General features: G+C 32.8%; 1 protein-coding gene across 1 annotated transcript in view; it reads right to left on the reverse strand.

Moving 5' to 3' along the window:
- Positions 1–3,286: 3,286 nt before the first annotated feature.
- ANKRD10 (ankyrin repeat domain 10) overlaps positions 3,287–25,499 on the reverse strand; it is a 48,807-nt gene continuing 26,594 nt past the window's right edge. Inside the window, exons 4-6 of the mRNA XM_074192041.1 lie at positions 25,102–25,337; positions 9,816–9,911; positions 3,287–5,018 (exon numbers count right to left, since the gene is read on the reverse strand). Of these exons, the coding sequence (XP_074048142.1) occupies positions 4,543–5,018; positions 9,816–9,911; positions 25,102–25,337 (808 nt within the window). The 3' untranslated portion in view covers positions 3,287–4,542. The remainder of the gene's footprint in view (positions 5,019–9,815; positions 9,912–25,101; positions 25,338–25,499) is intronic.

The raw sequence follows: 25,499 nt of genomic DNA on the forward strand, positions 1-25,499 counted from the left end.
TATTGTGAGGTTCTCCCTACCCCTAGCCCAGAGCAGTAGATTTCCTGCAGTTTGCAATGAAAAGTGCCTTGTACTATCTGCTCCCTTTTGATACATTTTTCTCTTGTGGAGAACATTTCAAAACTGTTGGATAAAGGCAATAATGGAACCAGTGCAAATTTAGGTTTTAATAAAGAATTCAGTACAGAATGTTCTATAATGGCTCTTGCAAACCTAGTTTAAGAAGCTATCTTTGAGCAATAACTAGTTATGTGTTTCTTAAATGGTATGAAAATACCAAAGCAAACAGGTAATCAAAATGACAGGTTATCTACTGGTGGAAAGAGGGAGGACTGTATGTATTAAAAAGAAAAGTGTGACTTTTTTAATGTTTAAAATATATTACAAAAAAATAATCTGCTAGTGATAGAATTTGCTCATCTAACAGATTAAGAATCCCAACATCCACAATGTACAAGAGACATCAGAAGCAGGTACATTTGAACAAATGACCTCTCAGACTTTTGGGAAGTCTTTCATCAAGACTCAGGCTGAAGGAAATACCTCTTCCATGGAGGACTCTCATACCATAGTTCCCCATACCCTCCCTTGTTCAAATTTTCAATCACCTATGTACATTTTGATCCCTACACTAAACCCTCCATAGCCCAAGCTCTCAGTAGTAAATTTTCCCCCTTTCCATGCATACACACCAGCATATAATAAATGGACATTAGGTTGATATTTTTAATTTCCATTTGGAGGTCCAAGACTTATAAGGAGCATAACAATGTGTTATATTTAGCTGCCTTTTCCCTTTTCCTTGCCTGTGTGAGGCAGTCCTCCTAGCTCTCATTTAGCTAGATATGTGAGATCTTCTCAAGGAAGATCTAACCAACTCTCTCCCTTCCCCCGGTCCCCAACCTGCAGTGGTTTCCTTATTACTTCCTCAAATAGAACACCTGTTTGGCTTTTTAAGTTCTTCACTACATAGTTCTGTTCTACTCTTCCTGCCTTCTTAATCTTTATTCTCCTCCCTACCCACTTTTCACATAATATTCTAAGCCTTTTCTCACAAGAATCATTCCATTCCCCAACCCCACCAAATCTCCCCCCCCTCCACCCCCCTATAGTTAGGTGATTGGGGTGGGGTATACTACATTCAGATGCTTAACTAACCCTATGACTGGGGGTGAAACACTTAACCTGTTTGCCTCAGTTCCCTCAACTGTAACATGGGGAAACAGAGAGTTGTTGTTAGAATCAAATGAATTATTTGTAAAGCAATTATTTACAGAGCAACTGTCATATAGAGTACATACTAAACACTTGTTTATTAAATTGCACAATAAACATTTGTTATTTTCCCCAACTCTGCTTTTTCTGCTTATCCTTGTCACTTGTTTTTGGCTTCTCCCAGTTTCCGTTAAGTCAGCTCAAATTTTACCTTCTTTAGGAGGCTTTCCAAGTCACTCCCCATCTTCCTTTTGAAATGAACTTCTACTTACATCTTATCTATTTTTTTCCATGTGAGCTATTTGAGGGCAGGGATTTTGTTTTTACCTTTCCTTGTACCTCTAGAACTTGACGCGGATACCTTGAACATAGGAAACACTTTTTGAGTGTAGAGCTCATTTCCTTCCCTTCAAAACAGGAAAGCAGGCCTAAATTAACTCTCATGTTGTTATTCTACACAGTTACTAAATCTAGAAACCAAGGTGATTTATATTTGTGGCCACTCTTCTAAATCCAAGATTGGATGGTTTAATAAAATTCTTAGGAATAGAACATTTCTTACACTTAATTGAATAAAATTAAGTAGGCAATGTATTGTTAAAAATTATAAGTCAAAAGGATTTCTGGAATTATATATAGGAAAGATCCCACAGGAATCTCAGAACTACAGAAATCAATTTTATTAAATTTGGGAGCCACAGATTTTTTGTACAATGAGAAAATTGTAAAAGAAGCAGAATGCAGTGAGGAAAAAAAATGGGAAAAAAGTAACATTGGTATGCTAAAATTCAACTAAGGGTAATTGTAACATCGAAAACAAAGTTTCTGATGGTGTCTTCCTCATTAAAATGTAAGTTCCCGAAGGACATCTTTTCTATTGGTATTCTCAGTTTAATAAATGTGAAAAATGTGAAAGCACTAATGATCATTAGATAAAAAGCTGAAATAAATTACCTGGCTCAGAAATAAAAATTAAAACAAAGTAACACATATATTCTAAGGGTAAACAAAAGGAATTCAACCATAATTCACACATTATAATTAAAATAAAATCTCAAAAAAAGGCCACAAAAGAGCTAACATTAAAAAAACTCAGGTAGCTAAGAGGGCTATAGAAGTACAATAATTAAGATCAATTATAAATGACCAGTTCAGTTTTTCCTTTGAGAAATGAAAAATTTCTGACCAATTTTTCTCCTAATCAATGATACTGAAAAGAAAGATTCAAGTGTTGGGAACTTTAGTGCATTTAAGGCAGTTTATTAACATGGCAAATGTTGACAATGTTAAGCTCTTTATGTCTCTGAAATGCTTTTTTACGATGTCATATTCATTTTATTCAAAAAAATATATTAAATACTCCTTTGTCTAAGGCATTATAGCCTTATTTAACTCATAAAAATCTTGTTAATGCTTTCACCAGTATATATAAGAATGCATTAATCGAAGAGTATTTTACTGGTGATCCCAGAGACTATCTGCATTTTTCTAGAAACTTTGACAGGCATTTAGGGTAATGATAAACTACTCACATGTACATAGAGCTTTACAAAATACCTTTTTTACAATATTTCTACGAGATAGGAAGTAAAAGTATCATGGCTTAGGGAGGTTTAACTGACAACTCAATCAACATGTTAGGAAATGTGGAGTCAGGAATTGAAACTAGACCTTCTAGGTCCTGATACTTTACCAAACTTCATCTATTGATGATTCAATGAAAACTGATATGCAACATAGACATCTAACAAGCTGAAGGATCAAAGAGATCTTCCTAGAAATTTTGTTTCTTTTTTTTAAAAAAAATTTAATTTATTTATTTTGAATTTTATAATTTTTCCCCTAATCTCCATTCCTCCCCCCCCACCCCTACAGAAGGTAATCTGTTAGTCTTTACATTAGCAATGTTATTTCTGTGAGAAAGGGACAAGAATATGATTAAAAGCACCAGAGAATGAGAACAGTCATTAATATGAATCCTGTTGATGGCATGCAGGATAAAATGCCTTATTAAAATAAAATCATTTAAAAGAAATGCCTTATTAAAAAAAACACTTAAAATCATGTAAAGTTGAGGATACAAGAAATTTATTTTTTTTATTCAATTTTAAAGGTCCCTTTTTAAACAAACAAAAAAAGGATGGTAAAGTTCTCTTAGGACACTGGTTTATTCATTTAACATTTTCTCCATCACACCATTCTTCATTATGAAATCACTAAAGCAGAAAATCATTACAATACTTGCACAGTGTCACTACTAGCTGCATCAATGTTGACTTGTATAAAACTATAAACAATACAAATTCAATATAAGACTCCCTTCAAGGGTCTCTCAACTGGCTAGATATACAAAGCAGAAGAAGTCTAAAGCAGAATATACTCCCAAAGAGTGGAGGAGGAAGGGAAGAAAAATCCAACATGTATCAAAAACACTTAAATTGAAATACTCTGACCTAACAAATTCTACAAACAACAGTAATTTTCATTGTATATAAAGTAAACTGTGCTAACATCCCTTCAGTGGGTGATCTATGGTAAAGTATTATGCACATAAAATAAAAATGCAAGATAAAAATATTCTAAAACATAGGATTAACTCCAGGCTATATCTGTTTGAAACTGAACATGGGGCTGTGACCCACTCTACTTCATTCAAATCATATACCAAATATTTTATTTAGTAATTGACACCAAAGAGTGGACTATACATGTCCAATTAAATTTTATCATGTGAAAGGTGAAAAACTCATTTTCAAGTGTCACTAAACTCAAGACAAAAGTCCTTTCCTCCACATAAACAATGCAAATTGCTATGAGACATCTATTCTAAGCTTGAAATAGTTCAGACCTTTCAAAAGGAAAGAGTATGGGTCTTCTCTTACTATATGCTCAACTAGAAAAGTAAATGAAAGCTTTTTATAGCTATGCCCAAGCATAATTAACTAAAGAAAATAATTAGAACACTTATTTTTGGCCTCTCAATTTCTATCTCCATTGTATATAACTCAGTTTTTACAGGAAAAATATCAATTTGTGGTACTACTATTAGGCTTGGTGACCAGTAAAGGTTAAAAAGGAACTTAATTCTGAAAGAGCATCCCACTGTAATAATACTTAGTCACTAAGTCCCACTCATGCAACAAACTAAGACTTCATTTTAACTAGGAAACCGTCAAATAGAAGCTTTACTTTTCCCAATAAATCAAAGTGTAAAAGTGATAGTTGTAGCATTCCTTTCCAAATTAATGCTATATGGTTATTTCCTCTCAAAAAAGTCAGTCAACAACATGAATCAATGTGTTTCAAATGAAGAAAATACATTGATTTTTAAGAACCATGATAAAGGTGCATTGTGCCCAAGATAGTATTATCATATTTCTCCTCCACTTTAACAGAATTGGAATGCTCAACAACACTATTAAGTTCTGGGATGCTCTCAGCTGTGTCCCCAAACCCATGGTAATGTCCATAGTGCAAATTATCTCCAATATCATCTAACCAGGAAGGTCTATTAGCTACACAGCTACTTGGGCTCCCATTCAGGTGAAGAGAACCACACATATCAGGAGAAATGTTCATAGTCTTTTCTGATTCTTCAGCACCATTAACAGAGGGAGTTTTCTGGCTATTTGCAAAAGTCAGTCCTGGAATTAATCCACTGCTAATTCCATTAGGTGCTGTTAAGCATTCTCCATTCCTGTTTTCCATCCCATTGAGCTGTGTCGTGGAAGGGAAGTCCAACTGTCCATTGGTGGCATATCCACTTGTCAATGTATTCAAAACGGAGCTACTGCTATTCATATCTGCATTAAGAAATACACCTGTCACCAAAACTCAGAATCAATGGGGGGGAAAAACATAAATCTTGGCTATGCTTAAATAAAACCTTTTTATTTTTCAAAATCAGATATTTTGTAAGATACTGATAAATTTTCAAGATATCTTGCATAGGTATGTTTAAAAATAAATGACAAAATGGTATAGTTTTGACTGTAATGATTTGAAAAATAACTGCATTTAAAAGATGTGTGGTCAAATTAAACTTTAAGTCTATCATTTACTTACTCTACAAAGTAGTCTTAAAACCATTTTTAGTTTCTTAGAATAATTGGTTTTGGGGTCATTCTCTGCTTTACTTGAAAAATTCCTTGCAAAGTAAATTCTATCAAAGTAAAAAAAATCTGATAAAAAAAAAAACACTTCAGATTTTCACTAGAGAGATCTTTACCTGGGTTCAAGCCCAGTCTTAGAAAAGTAATGGTATTGTCCCTTAACTTCTTAGTGCCCCTGCCAACTTTAAGGCTACAATTCTGGCAGATCTGCATTGGTAAAGGGAGTTATCTCATCTACTGGTTCCCAAAGTCAATGAAATCACAAGGCCTAACCTTCCCCTTTTCAAGAAAAAAAAAATACAAAATGGTTTGCAGAAAGGATTAAAATGAAGTAACACTTCAAGGTAAGTTGAAACAAATTAATTACTAAAGCTTTCAATAAGAATGTAAGACAATGCAAAAGCAATGTAAAGTGAGTTCAGACTACTAATTTAGGAAAGAGGATATGCAATTTTTAAAGGAATAGTTTTAAGTAACACTCAAAATTGCCATAATCCATATGCAAAATGCCAGGTGACAACAGCATTGGCAGAATGCAAAGACCAGAATGCTTACGAAAGGAAAACATGGAGATATTAATGATATTCATGCAAAAGGTCATTTTGAATAACTAATTCTGATTTTTATTACATTTATCATATTGAGGATACATCAGCCATAGTTCAAAAAAAATAAGTAGGGGAAATACTGATTTTTGAAGTTTAAGACAAAAATTTATTCAGTAAAATATTGATATACTCTTTACAAGTACTGGAATAGACCAATACATATTACAATTCTGTATTTTCTTAGTCAAAAGTATATATGTAGACATGAATACAGAGAATAATTTAAAATTGCTTCCAAAGTGGGACTATTAAGGTTTGCTTCTTAAAGGCTGCTCTACTATCATAAAAGGGAGTCTTACAAGCCCGTTTCAGAGTCTGTTTCTATTAGTTTTTCCACATATTGATGCATTTGATGCATACTTTTACCCTTGCTTAACAGTGCCCTAACAAAGAGCATATTTTCAGTTTTTCCCAATCTAAATACTTTTCTACATTGCATATTAATGCTACATTTTCAATCTCTCTTCCCCTCATCATCAACAATGCCCCCCATCTTACCCCTTTCAAAAAAATAAAGGATGAAGAGGGAAAATTTGTAATATTCCAACAGTCTTCAATTTTTGTCTGTAACAAGTTTATAAGCTTTTTAAAGGTAAAAAATACATTAATCAAGAGCACTGTTTGCATGAAATTTGCTAAAATAGCTTAAATACAGGAAAATGGATACTTTCTCTGATCTTTCAAGCTGAACCTAGAGCATAGTGTCTTAGACTAGTGAAAAGAATTTGGATTTGGAGTTGGAAAATTTTGAGTCCCAGCTTTGTCATTCCTGTTGTTTGACAAGGATAAATGATATAATCACACTCATTCTTGGTCTTCTTATCTATAATATGGAGCTAATATTTTCATTCCATAACTCACAGCTAAGCATAATATAAATATAGCTGCTATTACTTAAATTTAATAGTAAATAGCGACCTATGCTAAGTAGTAGTAGTAATAATAGTAACAATAATATATAGAAGTATTAACAATATATGTAAGTATTAACAATAAGAAGTCCCCAAATACTAGGCCATTTTGTCTCAGGGTTGACAACTACATAATTTTCAAAAATAAAGCCACAACTTTTCCTTAAAGATAAAATCTGGCTATGAGACAGAAGTATCCACTTGAAAGATAAGAGAAAAAAAAAGAAAAAGCCTTAATTCAACTGTATTGTCCAATTAATTATCCAAATCTCTTTAACGAGATGGAAATAGTACACAGTGTAATTGGGTTCCCCAACATAATTAAAACAGCTAGACAACTGCTCAGAAAATTGGGTCTTTGCTTCAAATATAGTTACTTCAATCTGATGAACTTTTTAAAGAAGAAGAAAGGGGAAGGTGGGCAGCCAGTTTTCATAATTTACACAGAATTAAAAGTTGCTATAAAGGAAGTAATATTTTTCTCAAGCAGCTAGGTTAAAGCAAATTAGTTCCAGGGATCAACAATCTAAAAATGCCCAAGCCAAATAATACAAGCCTCTCAAAACACTATCATGAAGGAAAATAAAAATTGCAAACCCACCAGAATCTTGCTTTAACATAACAATAGGTAATATGACAAGACCATTTCAGATCCTGCTCAAAAGGGGTTTGGTTAGTACAGTCAATCCCAAATCTGCCACTTGACATTTTACCATTCTGCTCATTTAATGCTGCCTAATAAAGACCTATACTTCCCTTCTTGCTGCCTTTACCTGCTCATTCCACAGTTTCCACCGATGTCCGAACAGACGAAGGCAACAGCACATACACAGCCCGGATTTTGCCTTATGGCGGATCTGCTTTAAGATGCAGCCTCCAGGAATGCATGGCATCTAAAAGCGGGGCCCACCTGTACCAGAGTGATCTTGTTATAGCAGGGTCTCACCTATACAGGTGTACCTCGCTTTAAGCCAACCCAATATATGAAAATCCAGATTTACACAAAGAGATAAATTAGGGGGCACGTATTTGCTTTAAAAAGGATTCAATATTAGATTCCTTCAGATAGTCAGCCCCTCCCTGCAATTTAAAATATGCAAATTTGATTTATACACTTTTCAGGAATGCATCCATCTACTGCATAAAGTGAGGTAGATCTGTAACATTCCCAATGGCAGCATTCTAGCAAGGCTTCTGGATAGAAGTACAATATACTTATAAATATGAATACTAAAAAATACATTTCAAGTGGCTATTTTACTTAAAGAAGACTAGATAGAAGTTTAAATTAGGCCAAGAGGGCAGAATTTGGTTCTTTTTTCTAATTAGTAGGTCCCTGAAACTTTAAGGGAAATGGTAAAAAACTTATTATTGCTTTAAAAAAAAGTGAAAATCAAAACATATTCTTGGTTTTAGGATTTTTTTTAAAAGAGATGTCAAGGGCTAATAATTTTCTATAACTTGCTAAAAATAATGTGCCTTCTTGCAGAGAGATCTGAGCAGGGTTTGGGGGTTTTTTGGTCTCTACTCTAAACAGGGATTATTATGAAAATGATTTATAATATAAACAAAGTAAACTGCTGGGAAGTCCCATAGGAATAGTTGAAGGCCAATATATCTAACTTACAAAGTTATTTCATTGTTTTCCTTTCTTAAATTTGTTTTATGGAGTAGCTTTGGTATTTATCCAAGTGCATGGTTATATAGATTTTAACTGCCAGTAAACTTGGCTACTATTTAATTAAAGCATCATCCATTTTGGAGTCCCTATCTACTTAAAAAAAAAGATTCCTAGGATTTAGATAATTCCACCTATACAAACTCTGTTTACTAATATACTTATGACTTTCCTTCAGTGTTTTTTTTAATATACTAGAAATATATTCTATTTCCAAAAGGATATATATGTACATATATGTAAATACATACACATATATATATGCTTCTTTTTAAAGTTTACTTTTTTAAAAATGGCTTTCTTGTTAACTCAGAAAACATTTATTCTATTTTTCCAAAGATGCACTTGCTATCTTGAAAAATAACATTAATAAAAATTAGTTTCCATTTCTAAGCATTACACTACATTAATAAAACTGTTTCAATCTTTACCTTTCAAGTATATGGAAAGGCTGAGAAAAGAGCTTTTAATTAAACTAATGTAACAAGATATATTTGTGACAGATCATTTTTAAAATATTCTAGAATACTATTAAGAGATGAATCTGTTACTATTGAAAATTCAAAATGTGAAGTTAACCATTATGACAGTTCTAAGCTTACAAAATCAGACAAAATTTTATGTTTTGCAAATATTTCTTAAAATTCCCCCCCCTTCTTAACTTAGGTTTAAGATTTAACTAAATCAAAATATATTCATTTTTTATGTTTTAATTAATCAAACCTATGGTTATTTCTAGCTATTTTTTTAACACAACTATCTTCAGAGCTGTTTTTATTAAGGTACATATTACTCTGAAAGTAAATTACTACCATTACACTACACGTGTAATGCAAAAAATACTTCAATGTTAAAAAAACCTAAACTTTTTAAAAGATAAAGGCACATTTAGTTTAAGCCTCAAAGCAAAATAGGAAGTGACTTCATGATTATATATATATACATATGTGTATATATATGTGTGTGTATATATATATATACACACACACACACACACATACACACACTAAGTGCGTCAAGAAATGGTCTTTGTGTCTACAAATACCCAAAGGAAAGGGCATTAGAGTTATACAACTTTCCAAGACACAGGACAACAAAGTGCAAAAATTCAAAGAAACCTTTGTATCTCAGAAATAATATGCATACTGATTTTTACAACGACAAGGGGTTTGCATTGATGTAACTGTATAAATTTCTATCTCTTTTGGTCCAATAGAACCACTCTCCTGTTGTTTGATGTCTTCAACCATTTGAATGTTGTTGCAGTTAACAGGAAACTGTCCACTCCCACCTGATACAACAGCAAACTCTCTATCAATGTGCATACTGTCAGCATCATCATCAGCCCCTCCGTTCACTTGTGGTATGGAGCAAACAAAGCTCTGAGCTGTTGAAAAAAAAAACCAAAAAAGGACATGATTTTTGGTTATTCTGCACAAGGAATCAAGACAAATACTCTGATTCAATATTTTTAAAGCATACAGTAGTTTAATGCCTAACATAATTTAAAAAAATTATTACCCTTTAATATCTTGCACTTTACCCTCCTCCTGAACTGCTGGTTACATAGTAATCAACAAGCCATATCATAAGACTAGAAATTCTTTAATAATTTAACTGAAACTTAAACTTCTTGTTAAGTAGCAATACACAATTGGGTTCTACTTGATGGAGTATAATATTTGAAGCGTATCATATTGTGTTTTCATTCCAAGCATTTATTTCCAAAAAAAATACATAACTTTAAACATTCAATAGAAATGATATATGTAAACATTTTCCATTATTTTCTATGATGTTGAGAACCTAGTGACTAAGAATTACTTAAATGATAAAAAATGTTTTTGGGTTTCTGCATTTTTACTTTTATGTTGTAAGTCTGATAATTTTAGACAACTGAGAGATCCAGAAAGAGTTAAGCTAAAATTTCCAATTGAGTAAATGTTTAAGAGTGATTACTGAGTTTTAATTAAGGTTGTACAATGTGTGAACAGAAAGGCAGCATCTATGTGTCACTTTAACATTTGTATAGCACATCAGATACATTATTATTCCTTTTGATCCACATTAACACACATTGTGGGGTAAACATTACAGGTATTGTCATCTCCATTTTACAGATAAAGAACTGATAATAGAGATTGTAATTTTCCTTAGTTACAAAGGTATTAAATATAAGAGGGATCTGAAACCTCTTTCCTGACTCTCAGTCCAATGCTCTTTTATAACTAGTTTCTACCTTTCATCTAGTAGTGCCTTCCTTTTTTTGGTTAGATCTTAATCCATTCCTGAAAAATCACATGGAGTTCTCACATGTAAATAAATGAAAACTGTTGTGACCTAAAAAAAAGTTAACTGGAAGTGAGCAAAATATGGACAGACTATAAGAACAGAAAGGTAGAACTGTAATTTCTTGCCCCTAAAAAATAATTACTCAGTGTGAAACAGAATTTCTATAAAGCACAGTAACAAATGCTATGTAAACATAATGAGCAAACTGGACCCTGGAGAAATGAAGAAGGCACTTTGAAGAATTAGGAGAATACACTGTGGAAAATGATTTAAAGTTGGCTTGTTTTGCCAAATTCTTATCTTCACTTTCTTTTCTTAACCCTACTATACCAGATAGCTGGGGGGGGGGGGGGAAGAAAGGGAAATGCTGATAAATGTAAGTGATATGCATAAACAAAATTTAAAGTACAGGAATAAAACACAAGGTTCAAAAAAAGCACATAGGAGGGAAAAGATCCTATACATGCAATGCTATAATACTGGAGACGTGAATCAGTTAAGCAAAGCATAGAAAGGAGCATAATAGCAGTTTCTAATTATTCCCAAGTCTGTATTAAAATCAACAACAGTGAAGTTAATGTGCAAACAGTTTTAATGAATCAGAAACAAGATTTGTGGATGATTACACCAAAGGAAAAAGAGAAGAGATACAGAGGAATAAATACCAAAATGAAGTGCACAATACAGGAAGAGTAATATTCTTAATTTTGAAAACTGCTTAAAAACATAAAAATCTCAGTTATGTGGAATGGGAAATAGAACAATGTAATGATATAGAGCTAGCCCATTTTTTGTTTTTTTAGTTTTTGCAAGGCAATGGGGTTAAGTGGCTTGCCCAAGGCCACACAACTAGGTAATTAGCAAGTGTCTGACGCTGGATTTGAACTCAGGTACTCCTGACTCCAAGGTCAATGGCCCTATCCACTGCACCACCTAGTCGCCCCTGAGCTAGCCCATTCTTATAAGTTTTTAAAGACCCAAATTAATTATAGGCCGATGCTGTCTCCCACATTCCTCTTCCCTCCTCCCAACAGATGAACAGGTCTTAGGGAATAAAATATTCTAAGTATTTAACACAATATACTTTATGAACATGAGAGCTATTCATTCTTGAATAAAGCATTTGCATTACAATGAATCATATTGTAAATCCAAGCAACATACATACCAACATTTTATAAAGCTGTGTGTAATCTCAGAAAAATGCCATTTTTATTTCCATTTTACTGATGCTGAGGATTATCATTCCAAAGATAAAACTAAAAACATCAAAAAAGAATTCAGTTCATAGCCTAGACACAGCATTAATGCCACTGCTCATCTCTTTGAATTTCTAAATTGGGAATTCTTAACATCTAAACCTGGTGTATATCAGTTTTGCATGACAACCAAGAATTTTTTTTAAAAAAGCTACATTATCTTCTAGTTTCCAACCTTTCAAAAAGAAGGCAAAATATAAAATACCACATACAATATTGTCAAATACAATATAAAAAGTATAATGGGGAAAATGGCAAGTAACCATCCAATTAGCATTTATTTCTTTAAGACTGAAAAACTATTTCCTAAACAAGAATGAACAGATGTTGCAGAATAACTCAAAATAGAAGAAAAATAAGAAGACTCCACAACACTGATAGTAATGTGAAGGTATAAAACGGAATATAGGTATATGAAAGCACTTCTAACAATTGAAGCTAACAAAAGTTTTCCCTCATTTTTTTTAGGGTTTTTTATGGGGTTAAGTGGCTTGCCCAAGGACACACAACTAGAAGACTGGATTTGAACCCAGGTACTCATGACTCCAGGGCCGGTACTTTATCCACTGTGCCACCTAGCTGCCCCTCCCTCATTTTTATAAGTGAGAAACAAATGCTTAGGATCGAGCTCGAAAATAATAGGTGAGATAAAGATATTAAAAATACAAAGGACCACTGATACCATTTTAAGAACAATGGGTTATGCCAGTCTAGACTGACATTACAGTGACTAGATAAGCAATGGAATTACTTCTTAGGAGCTTGTTAAACATCCATACTAACAAAGAATGAAAATGAATTATGAGCCACCCTTTCAAATCCAGTCTAATCTCTCAAACTTTAGCAGTTTCTGGAGGTATACAAACTGGTTTAAAAACAACTTTGGACAAAGCTAAATGCTTAAGACTTTTGGGCTCGAGTACATACTGGGAGATTCCACTATTCAAAGCTTTCCGCCCCTTTTCAATACATGTATCAAGTACTTATTTCATTAAAAAAAAAAACCAGGCTTTTACTGTATATTCTTCTATTTCAAAAAAGTTCTTTATTTTTTTTTAAAAAAAATCATTTAAGCATAAAAATCATATATACTTAAATACCAAAGGGTAGGATCTGAACTAGTTTTTCATTAATGTTTTTCCCAGTCTTACTTTATAGATACCTACTCTGTTGCTGGGCTGCTAAATCTTTTCTAATTGAATGATGCTTTATATCATTTCATCCAAAAATGTATCTTAAATTTAGACTAATTCTCAAGAAATTTTGAGAAAGATCAAGATTTCCATTTCACTTTTCCCTCAGGACAGTCACATTAAATGTTTTGAGAAAGTAAATGTCATGCAAAAAACTAAGATTTTTCTCTCTAAATTTTTTAAAGCCCTAATAAGTTGATGCTATTTCATATAGGTTCTTTGAAAACAAACTTCCTTGTATTTTTTAACTGAACAAGCAATATTTGATGTGAAGTGGCAGAGTATACTGACTGCTAGATTTTAAAGTTGAGGGGACCTGGGTATTCCAATTACTAAGTAATACTCACTTGACTTTTCAGTCATTGCTTCCTGGACTACAAAATACAGAAAATAACAGCTATCTCACAGAATTGTTTTGGGCATCAAATATGTGAAGTATTATAAACCTTAAAAAAATGCTAGCTATTACTAGTGAAAAAGGAATATTTTGCATGCTCCATACAGTTGTTTGGATTGACAAGCACATAGAAAGAAATCCTCAAATATCTCAAAGTGATTTGGATATGTGAGTGGCAGATTGCAACACATCCATAACCACCCATTTTCCCAGAATTGAATCCATCCTATCTATCACACAATGTGTAAGAGGTTGTAGCTTCTAAAATTATGAAAATACAATGGAAGGGCAGATTCTCAATCTGCTCATTTTACTGTTTTCTATCCTAAATATTGAAAGGCATTTTTTACTCATTTCTGGACAATTTTCCCTTTCATTACATTGTAAGCCTGCTCATATCCACTATGTACCCTCCCATTGCCCTATGTGATATACAATTCCTTGGAGATATGCTGTTAAACATAGGCAGAAAATGTGTTGAAGTGATAGACCTTCATGCCTGTGTTAAGCTTGGGGTCATTAAAGGAGTTCTGTAATACTCATTATGTAATTCACCCTTTTTTATGGGGTTAATTGGAAATAACAGAGAAAGTAGATGCTCCGTTTCTGGGACCAATTTTCTTCTGCGGTCAACTCTGTCCATGATTTTATACACACCTACAAATAATTCTTGTAAATTGTTGAACTACATGTTGTAATTTGGGCAACAGACATTCCTGAGTTGTTACATATCTCTTCCAAAAGGTCAGGTAATTTTCCAGGACCTGATACAAAGAACATAGTCATTCGCGAACAGAACATTTATAGGACATCATCCATAGAACTGATCTTCCACTTGTACTCTGTGCTAGATCTCCATCAGAGTGGCAAACAGAATTTTTTTTAATACTTCAGGCCTGATGTGTATAACCAGTCAATTAACTTATTTGTTACATCTTAGGCAATCTTAAATCATTCAGATGTATCAATATTGCTTAGTTGAAAAATTTTGGTTCTACCAAATTAACATTTTCTAATAACAGTGAGATTGTACATTTTCCATATTTTAAACACTAAATGGTAGCACATTAATTGGGACATTCCCTATTAATAACTAAAAGATGCCATTAATACCTATTTCAAAAACCTTTTTTTGTATACAAATCAACGTCAACACTTGGTGGCATCTTTTTTCAGTTTGAATGCAATTTTCCACAATTTAATCTTCCTATTATTCAGATTCCTTAGTATAATCACTGCCAGTATGGGTTGCTAAAACGTCTTTGTTCCAATATATATGTGCTTCCCCCCCCATCTTCTTTCTCTAGTGCCATCTCTAAATATCCAAGAACATGTTGACTACATAGCTTTATCATGCTTAATTGAGAAAAATTATGTTTGCAGATCTTTTTCACTCTATTTGTTGGCCTTCATCTATTTCTATCTTTAAATGACCTTTGAATAACTTTGCTTAGCTGTCTCTTGCCTAACTTCAAATAAACAGAAAAAGCACTTAGGTATTTGGTATTGGTGGTGGTGGGGGCCTCAAAGAGGGTAAATTCTAGCAAAACACAAATAGCAAGAAACAAGTATACTTTTGGTTTGGAAAATTTTGGCTTCAGTGGATGGAAATATAGAATATATCACTTCTGCGAACAATGGCTGAAATGATTTGATTAATGCTACAAAAAGAAAAGGACTCCAGGTATGTACTAAGCAGCAAGAAACCTACTGATAAGATGACAGAATGACATAAGAGTTCTGGAGATGAAAAAGTTGAATCCTCCTTTAACTTGTTTTGCCTATTATTGCTTTCCCCCCCTGGTTTTAGTGGCAACACTGCTCACAGTATCTTATAGTATTGCCTTGGCCACCATTTCTTTGCTGAACAATTCATATAGAATTATGACTGTCAATTCCACTTCTGTTGTATATGATTAGAAATAGATAATGGACATTGTCTTTTTATGAGGCAACAAGACAAACTAAGCATGCATAAGTGGAAGATCATGACATCAGGAATTCCAAGGGACTGAATCAACAAACTATAGCTGCAGCAAATGTGCTTTTCAAGAAATATTTACAATTTACTATCCCTTCCTAATATAACCATTTAAAACATACCACTGATAGGCAAGTTTGAATACTTTGTGATTAAGAATGACAAAGCAACTTTTAATATAGGGAGTACTCAAACAAAAAAGCCTATCACTGAGTCACAGAACACAGCAGCCAGCAGTTAAAAAAAAAAAGCCTACTTTTGACATCCCATAGCCAAGTCCTGGACCATCTCTCTGCGTGATTTCACCAGAATCAAGGGTTCAACTATTTACTCTATGCAAGACTCCTAAACCTGCAAATCCAGTCTTTATCTTGTGAACAAGTCACATTCTACTACTATTGCCAGTTGTTCTTTAACATCCCAGTCATCTCAAACTCTGGACATCGGAAAACGGAACACTTTATCTTTCTTCCCAAAACTGACCCCTTACTTTTACTATTTCTTCTGAATAGACCAACTATTTTTCCTGCCACTAAATTTTGCAACCTAGAAATTCTTACCTTTTCAGTCACCAAACAAATCAGTTATGTCAACTTGATATCTCATCATTTCACATTTGATTTCTCTTTTGCTAACAAAACCATCCTTCTCTAGGCTTCTTATAGAATTACTTTCTTAGACTATTGCAACGGACTTAGTCTCCTGGTATTCTGACCCTCTCCTTTCCAATCCATTCTCCAGTTATATGCAATTGCTAGATACTGGTATATACCAAGACAAAATTTTAGAAATCCCTTCTCTTTAAAAACTGTATTCTTTCAGGAGTCAGGCATAAAAAATATATATATATAGGAATGAGAAAAGCGTTAATAGTTGAGAAAATCAGAAGCTTCATGCAGTAGTAATTCTGCTAAATTTTTCAGGAAGTTAATTCTAAGAGAGTGGAGTGCATTATAGGAAGAATTAGGCATTATAGGTAGGATTCTGCCAGGAGTTAGTTCTCAGATGCTACTTCCTTCAAGAACTCTTTCTTGATGCCCACAGTTGCTAATGCTATCTTATTATATCATCTTGTGTTCATTTAGTAATCTGTGGACATGTATGAATTCCTGGAAAGCAGGTACTTTTCCCACATTTGTATCCTTAGCTCCTAGAGCATAACACTTGACAGAACAGATACATAAAGAGAGATAATAATGGCAGCTCCAACATTTATAAACAATTAGTACAATACCGGGGTTACAAGTCAGACTATTATTTAACTAGCTCTTTGACCCTGAAGTCTGTATGTATGGCTCTGCACACTTTGAATTTTAGTTTTATAAGTTGAAGAGGTCCCAGAGGCCATCAGTTCCAGAACCCTCATTTTACAGATTAGCAAACTGAAGGGTCAAATGAATTTACCAGGTCACACAACTCCTAAGGTAGGGCTTGAACTCTTTTTCCTGATTTCAAGTCCAGTGTTCTATCCACCATATCAAGCTGCCTGTTTATCTCCAGCATGAGCAGATACCTAAAAAGCTTTCTAGTTCTATGAATCCAAGATTAGTCAAAAGAATTAGCTATAAAGGACACATTTTTTTTAAACTTCATGTCTATGAAAGGATTATTTTTAAGCTCAATGTGCCACTGAAGTCAAACTATAAAAGGAATCTGAGCATTATTTTTAAGAGATATAAACTTACCTATGCCAGAGAAGCAGAGTCAGGCTATTGATCTCAAAGTTCTTAAAACAATTGTCTATAATAAAAATTGTTTAGTACCTTTATAGGTAAGATTTACAATTCCTACATAAGTGCAAAACGTTCTAGACTTCCAAGACTTAAAAAATATATTGTATAGTTGTTCTTTCATGCCACAATAAAATCACAACATCTATAAAATCTGCTTGGGAAAGGAGCTTTTAGTCTTAAATGTTGACAAGGAAATAATCCTTCATGAAGCTTATAAAATTTATGCTTTAGTTGGGACATTAATATGACCATTTAATTTTATTGTAAATTGTTGCTATAGTTGTGAGGAAACATCAGTATGTTACATAAAGAGTGTCACACAACAGGATATAATCCATTAAATACTTTTACTGAAGTTAATGTTCCCGAATCACTCTGTATTGGAATACCCAATTCCTTGCTACTCTTTGTAAATAAACAAAAGTACACTTGTGTAGAATTAGATTCAAAGATTTAAGAGTTAGCCTTGTAACTTCTGAAATGTCTTTGCAAAGCCATAATATTTTTTATAGCATTAGATGCTAAATTTTTGTTACAAACTAAATTTATATCCATCTTTCTTGTTTCTATATTAAAATCACCTTGTCTAAGAAATATATGCTTCCTTTTCAATATACATTTGGGCTAATTTTTTCCATTGAATTTTTGATCAAGGGTGATTTTAACATAAATAGCAGTTCATTAAAATGGGACATAATTCTATAAGAAGAGAAATGAAAATTCTATAACCACTTAAGCCATTTCTTAAACAAACAAGTACACATTAAGCATAAACTACATGTCAAACACTTTTAGAGGCAGTAGATACAAAGACAAAAATGAAACTGCCATCAGGAAGGAAAAAAACGTTAGTTCATAAAGTCAATTTTATTATACAAGATTAGGTAGTTATGTTTTGATCCTTTTAAATTAAATCTGCCTCTGAAAAAAATCTAAAAGAAATCTTTTAAGGTTAGTGTTCTAGCTTATAACAATAATGAAAAAATCAGAAGAGTTAAGAGTATCATCAGTACTTAGTAAGCAGGCCCAACTTGGAAAATAAGATAAAATAACAAAAAAATCTGAAAAACATTAGTGATTTAGCATTTAAATAAAGTCCTTTATTCTGAGTATGCTGTCAGGTTAATAAACACCACTGTAGGGGCAGCTAAGTGGCACAGTGGATAGAGCACTGGCCTTGGAGTCAGGAGTACCTGAGTTCAAATCTGACCTCAGACACTTAACTACCTAGCTATGTGACCTTGGGCAAGTCACCTTAACCCCATTGCCTTGCAAAAACCAAAATAAATAAACAAACACCATTGTAACATTTTCAATTTTGTACAATTGAAATCCAGCTTTGGAATATTTTTATTAAAAACAAAGTTTGAAAGCAGAAGGAAAAGATAATTGTGAATTAAAGCTTTAACCAAAAAGTCATAGGTGACCATTAAACTCAAGAAAGGCAATCATTTGGAGAAAACTTTTTTTCCAAAGATATAAAAAGGTGACCAATTTCTTTCTAAAATATTTGTTAATTTTGGCAGCAGTTTCTTTGAAATCCATCTACTCAGTAGAATTAAAATTTGTTCTATCTTCTTTTTCCCAATTTTGTTTCAAGAGATATCAGTTTTCTTCCGGATATCCTAAGTTCTTGGTCAATAAGGAAATGTAACAAACAATGGAAAAGGTATTTTTATCTTCAAACCATTTGAAGCACACACAAAAAAGAAATCACATTTAAAATGAAAACATTTGTTGAAAATTAACTTCCAAAAGGCATTCCTCCACAAAAATCTCTGAATTTTATTTTTAATCTAGACAAACAGGATTGCATCTGTGAAAATGTAATCCACAACAGTTGGAGATTAAAAACTGAAACCCCTCAAAAGATAGTTTTAAGTCCAGAATCCTCTTTATTTACATCTTACAACCAAAATGCAAAGTATTTCCAAAACAGAGAAAGGGCGCACCCTTTCAGGTCATTTTAAGTAGAATTTCATTCTCATTCAGACGTATTAAAATAAGAAAGTTGTCTGAATATTTATTATACTTTAAGTACATTAATTTCTAAAGAACAGGCCTCTTGACTTTCCTGCGTCTTTTCAGAATTAAGATTGTAATATACTATGAATCCTAATTAGGAAAGAAATTTATTGTGATGGGGGGTGAGAAAAGTAAGAGTGGAGAAAAGAATTTCTCATTTCTGTAGGGTTTTTTAGGGTGGTCTTTGACTTGACAAAACACAAAAAATGTTCTTTCAGCATAAACTGATTTCATATTAAAATGCCTATTTATAAAACACTTTGGAGGAGAGAACAGAGAGTAACTTCGTTATAAACAAGTATAAATGTAGAAGTCTTATTTGAAATAAAAATAGAAACCTTTTATATGTAATAATAAATTATCAACTGGAGTAACTTTATCAACCTGGAGTACTAACAGCCAATTTGAATGAATAGCAATCTGAAAAAAAAAACAAACTTGAAAATGACTAAAAATACAGCCATGATAAAACTCCTTAGACATTCAAATGGCAAAATTTCAGTTAAATGACATTAGAAAAGACTTGAGGTAGCATACACATAAGCTTTTTTGAGTAAATTATTTAAGTTTCCAGATAAAATTCCATTCAAAGATTCAAAATTCCATTGAAAGATTTAGTCAACTAATTTTTTTTACTTTGCTAACTTCAAATCTCCATTTTGTATATCTGTACATATGCAATAAAGTACAAGTTCATTGTTTCCTTTTCCTTCTTCTATACCAACTTCTTTGAAAGAAAATTACAAAATGGCAGCAAATCTAGGAAATTTCAAATAAACGGAAAACTAAAGAACAGGTCTAAAGAAAACAAGCAATAACAATATTGCATAATATAAATTATACATGGATATTACATTATATAAATGAATATCACAAAAGAGCCCATTTACAGCAATCATTTGAACTCCATGCCTACACCTTTTAAAATTATTTGAGATGTGAAACTGAAATTCTACAGTATTTACAATGAAATATTAACTGTAACATCAGACATTTCTCAGATTCCTTGAGATGGTCTCAGATTCCTTGAGATGACAGGTCAAAATTCTTATCAAGCTGAACTTTGCTAAGGTACTATACAACCTTGGGTTTTAATTCATTTATAGTTTACATTTATCCAACAAGTTTTAAAAAATACTAAGAAATAGGGGCAGCTAGGTGGCACAGTGGATAACGCACTGGCCCTGGAGTCAGGAATACCTGGGTTCAAATCCAGTCTCAGTCACTCAATAATTACCTAGCTGTGTGGCCTTGGGCAAACCACTTAATCCCATTTGCCTTGCAAAAACCTAAAAAAAAAAAAATACTAAGAAATAAAGTATTATATTTAGCTTTTTAAATAGATGTTTTTAAAAAATGGATCAAATCATAATTTGTGTTAAAAACCCTCCAGTCAATCAGTAATCCATCATAGATCACATCACAAAAAGAAATACTTCAGTTAGGTTAATTAATTATATTTGAAAGATTTTACTCCCTGTCCCCTATTATTTGTACTCTTAGGCAAGTCACCTTACCTGTTTATCTAAAAAATGTGCTATTGGATTTAAAAGTGCCCTCCGAAGTATCTCATGTTTTTAAATTTTTTAATGCCACTAAACACCTGAATGTTTTAATAAATATTTTTATATGAACATTTTCTGAAGTCATTTTAAGGACCCCCAGAGAGACAAGGACATAAAGTATTAGATTCCAGAGTGAACAGGCCTAGATTCTATCTTTACCTTGCTTCTTAAACTGACCTAGGTGTTTAGGAGGAATCTTCTAATCTGTCTCCATCTGTAAAATGAGAGAATTGGAAGTAGATCTCTATCTAAGATCCTGTGATATATACTTTTTAAAAGTATGAATTCTGCTGACTGATAAAAATCCTGAAATGAATAGCATGTTTCCTGTGTAAATTAATTTCTCTTCTTCACAGGGAAGACTTCATGTATTCAACATGTATTTAAATTTTTTTTAAAATTAGTCCTTCTTGAAAGGTTTAGTCAACTAAACCACAAAAAAAAGAATTCTTAAAACCCATTTATAGGAATAGAGGGATCAGAATTAGAGAAAAAACTAAGATCTCAAAACATATCCCAACATTTAAGTGGCTAAATAGCTAAAAGAGAAATAAAACATTTAAATTGTCAGTTTCAAATCCAGTTTAAAACTAAGTTCTACTGCATTTGACATCTCTAAAACTTGATATTAAAGTGTTCAACTAAATTTTGTAATTTAAAATATTATGTCATGACAATATATATGAATAAAGGTATGAATATTTTACAAAAAAAAATTAATGGAGAATACATCCAAGTTACCATTGGAAAAGAGCTGCAGCTTAAGTTAACCAAAATGAAACATTTTACTGTGACTTTATCATGCTGACAGTCTTAGATGCTGACTGAAAAATAAGTCATTGTAATCAAAAACGTTCTTGGGATCAGACAGTGACAATAACAATAAGGATACTAGTACATTCTAGCTACATAAAGAATCTTAGAAACCACTAGAAAACAAAAATCAAATAGGCTTTCTCCTATTGAAAAATGTATCTGAGTACTTTAACCAAACAAGTTAGTTAAGGGGTCAAACCAGGAATGTTGCTGTTCTCTTTCATGTCTGATTTGTGACTGCTGACTATATGCATCAGAATATACATAACTACAGCTTACTATATTCTAAGTGTCATTCTTCTTTTGTGAATTTTGTCAACTGACACTGCTTGCTAGAAAACCTATCCATAGATACCCAGGATACTAAACAAGAAGTTCTAAAAGAATATTAACTCGTGTAAAAGAATTAATCAGAAATTTAGGCCATTAACAATTATAAAGGCACCATAATTTTAACACTGGATCTCCCTAGCATGAGTCAATATTCACCTGAAAGAACTCAATTTTTTTTTTAACATTCTAGTCAACAAGCTTAAGACCCGTATTTCTGAGTTCACTGAATCAGTCAAAAGAATTAATCAGCGTATAGTAGGAAATATCCTGCTTCTCCATCTTCTCCTAGAGTATCCAAGGAATTGAGAAAAACCAAACATTTCAGGAGATGGGTCCTTTTCAATGTAAAAGTGGAAGTTAGGAAACCATCTTTGGAACTATCACCCTACCTGTTGATCTGATGTAGATTCAACATCTAATATGCAAATTTTGTGCATGGGCTTGCTCTCCATTTCCTTGTCAAATTTAATACAGAAACGTTCATTTGGAGAGGCCTGAGTTGCTAAAGGTAAGAATTAAAATGCATAGCACTTAAGTCAACTCTTAGTTGTAGGGTGGGGAGGAAACCTCTATAATTCAGAAAAATAACTTCGATTTAGGATACTGATTTGAAAAGAATGCCAGGTAATCTCTCAAATACTAAAGGAAAATAAGGATTCTTATGTTTGCATCAGGTTCATTCTTTAAATAATTACAAATAATTACAAAAAGTACAAAACCTGTTTCCATGGCAATTTCCTTGTGTTAAAACAAATTAAATTATCTTTACTTATCTGCAACCTAACCTGCAATCTCCTCTATCCTCTGGCCTTAGTCTTAGAGGCAAGCAGTTAAAAAAAAAATCACATTAATTGGATTGCCATGCCATATTAAAAATAGGTTTTTAAGAATCATTAAGTTTTGGGGGAAAAGGACTCAAGAAGTCAGCTAATACAAACTTCTACTTGATGTAGAATTAAATCCATTGACAGGGAACTTGTTCAATTTCTTAGTTAATCACCAACTATGCTAAATGCTGGGAATATAAAGTCAAGATTGAAATAATTCTCAATTTCAAGATATTTACATTTTGTTGGATAGAAATATGTATACGATTAAGTAAATTTTTTTGTCACTTGAACCAATGAGTTCAGATTCATTGGTGTAGCAAACTGTTGGTGAGGGAAAATTCTCCTTGTGAAGGTAGATCATCAACTTCTCTGAAACTGATGGTTTTAGAGATTTACCTTGGTCAGAAGAAAGTTAATAGACTTGCCTAGGGTCACAAAAAAGCCATGTACTAGAGGCAGTATTTTAACCCAGATCTTCCCGGCTGAGGATGTATGCCTCTCTTCTATTCCATGTGGCAAAAACATAAATATTAGATACAAATCAGTCTAGAATGATGTGTTGGATTAAGATTATGAAGGGCTTATAATTACAAAGAAAAGTATATTTCCTGGAGGCAAGAAAAAAAATCAATGTAGCTTATCAAATAGGGAAGTGATATGGTCAGATAGATGCTCTAGGATATCAATTTGGAAACTCAAGTGTAGGATGAAACGATGAGGTAGGATGCAGAGAGATAAAATATTAATAGCACTGGTGAAAGGTGATGATGATCCTGTGGTTGGTTTAAGTTATAAAATTCTCTACAAACCTACATTATCTGATCCTGGTCCTGGCTCCCTAGAATTATACAAATGGGACTAAAGACAAGGAAGTTGCTGAAGAGCTACATTGAATGTTTTATCTGTAGTCACAGGACCAATAAGTTAGGGTGAGACTTGATAACAGGTCTATCCACTATACAGTAATAGATAAAGATCTAATTCCAACTGAAATAGATTATGTATATCCTCTCTACCCTATTAATGTCCCCTTCAAAATGTGGCACATGGAACAATACAAATATGCAGATTTGCTTCCCTGTGCCATTAAGTCTGAGATATTATTAACTTTTAAAGCAGTTATCATCCTGCTAGCCAATTCACTCTGCTTTTACATTGATATCTGAATTTTCCATTTATAAAACTAATTTGACAATTATGTGCAGAATTTTCTTAGTTTTAATTCCTCTAATTTTTCATAGTTCTCCTCTGAACAAAATTATTTTTGAGCTCTTACTCTATAATAGAATTATTATTTACTTCCTAATTGTGATGTTAATTAAAAAATGAGTTAGCTTGACTAATGAGTTTATGCTTAATTTATAATAAAAAATACCACTATCTAACCTATGAATACTATTTTATATAGACTAAAATACCTGAACTTAAGTCTTTCATCTCTGTCAAATTAAGAGAGCACATATAAAACTATTAAAGGCAAGGTTTACAAAGGAAAATTAAAGTAAGTAAACTGCTTGCACAGTATAATTATGATTAAAAGAACTGATTATTCATCAGAGAAAAAAGGCATTTACAATTGAAATAAGTTTACTTACCTTAATATTACTGTAATACTGTGTTAAAATGACACATGTGCCACGGAAAGATCAGGTCAATTTACATAAAGGTACACACTTTTGTCTAACCAAAGGTGAAAATGGTCAAATTATCATACTATCAGAAATTTTCCCAACAAACTCAGTAACAGTCAAAACAACAAATAAATCAGGCACAATGGCAGAATTTTTTAATAGTTATATTTCAAATACAAGTACAATGTAGAAAATATTTCTCTAATCTATGTTACAATGCCCAAGGTAAACTTGAGTGGTAGCAAGATTGCATTAACATTTGTTCTTCAACAAGTTTGAGCCTGTTAAAATTTCTTTCTTATCCCACCTTTTTAATAAGAGGCCAGTCTTCACAGCTACATAGAAGAAAACTTGAAGATAACCAAAAGAGTATTTCTCTTGGTGTGTGATCTCCTTTTCTGTGAAGCTCCCACTTAATCTAAAAGAAGCCTTCAGCCTTTATGGCTGAAATAAGTAAGATTTGGAAAAAAAGGAATGTGTTCATTAAGACTAGATTCTGCCCCACCTCTAAAGCAGTCTCACCTTCAGTTCTAGCCTTCTTTATTCCAGCAGACTCGACATCTTCAAAGGACCGCTTTCGATTTGTCCCACCACTAACATGATTAGGAAATGCATTCTGATGAACCCCATTTAAGGTGCCATTAGTATAGAAACGATTCAGGTGACAATTCTGGAGGTTTAAGAGAAACTGGGCACATTCTTGGAAACCCTGGGTTTGTGCAATATCTGCTGCTGTCAGGCCACTGGCATTTCTTAAGCTGCATGATACAAAGAAACTGAATTACATTCCATTAGCAGTTGAACTTGGCTGCTGCTCCTGTTGTTCTTACTGACTAACTATCTGAAGGTGATATGAGAGAGACAGAGAAAGACTATACAAATTTACAGCAAATTTTTGTTAAAGAATAAGTAAATTGTCT

This window comes from Macrotis lagotis, chromosome 6 (genome assembly GCF_037893015.1).
Source record: "Macrotis lagotis isolate mMagLag1 chromosome 6, bilby.v1.9.chrom.fasta, whole genome shotgun sequence".
Lineage (NCBI taxonomy): Eukaryota > Metazoa > Chordata > Mammalia > Peramelemorphia > Peramelidae > Macrotis > Macrotis lagotis.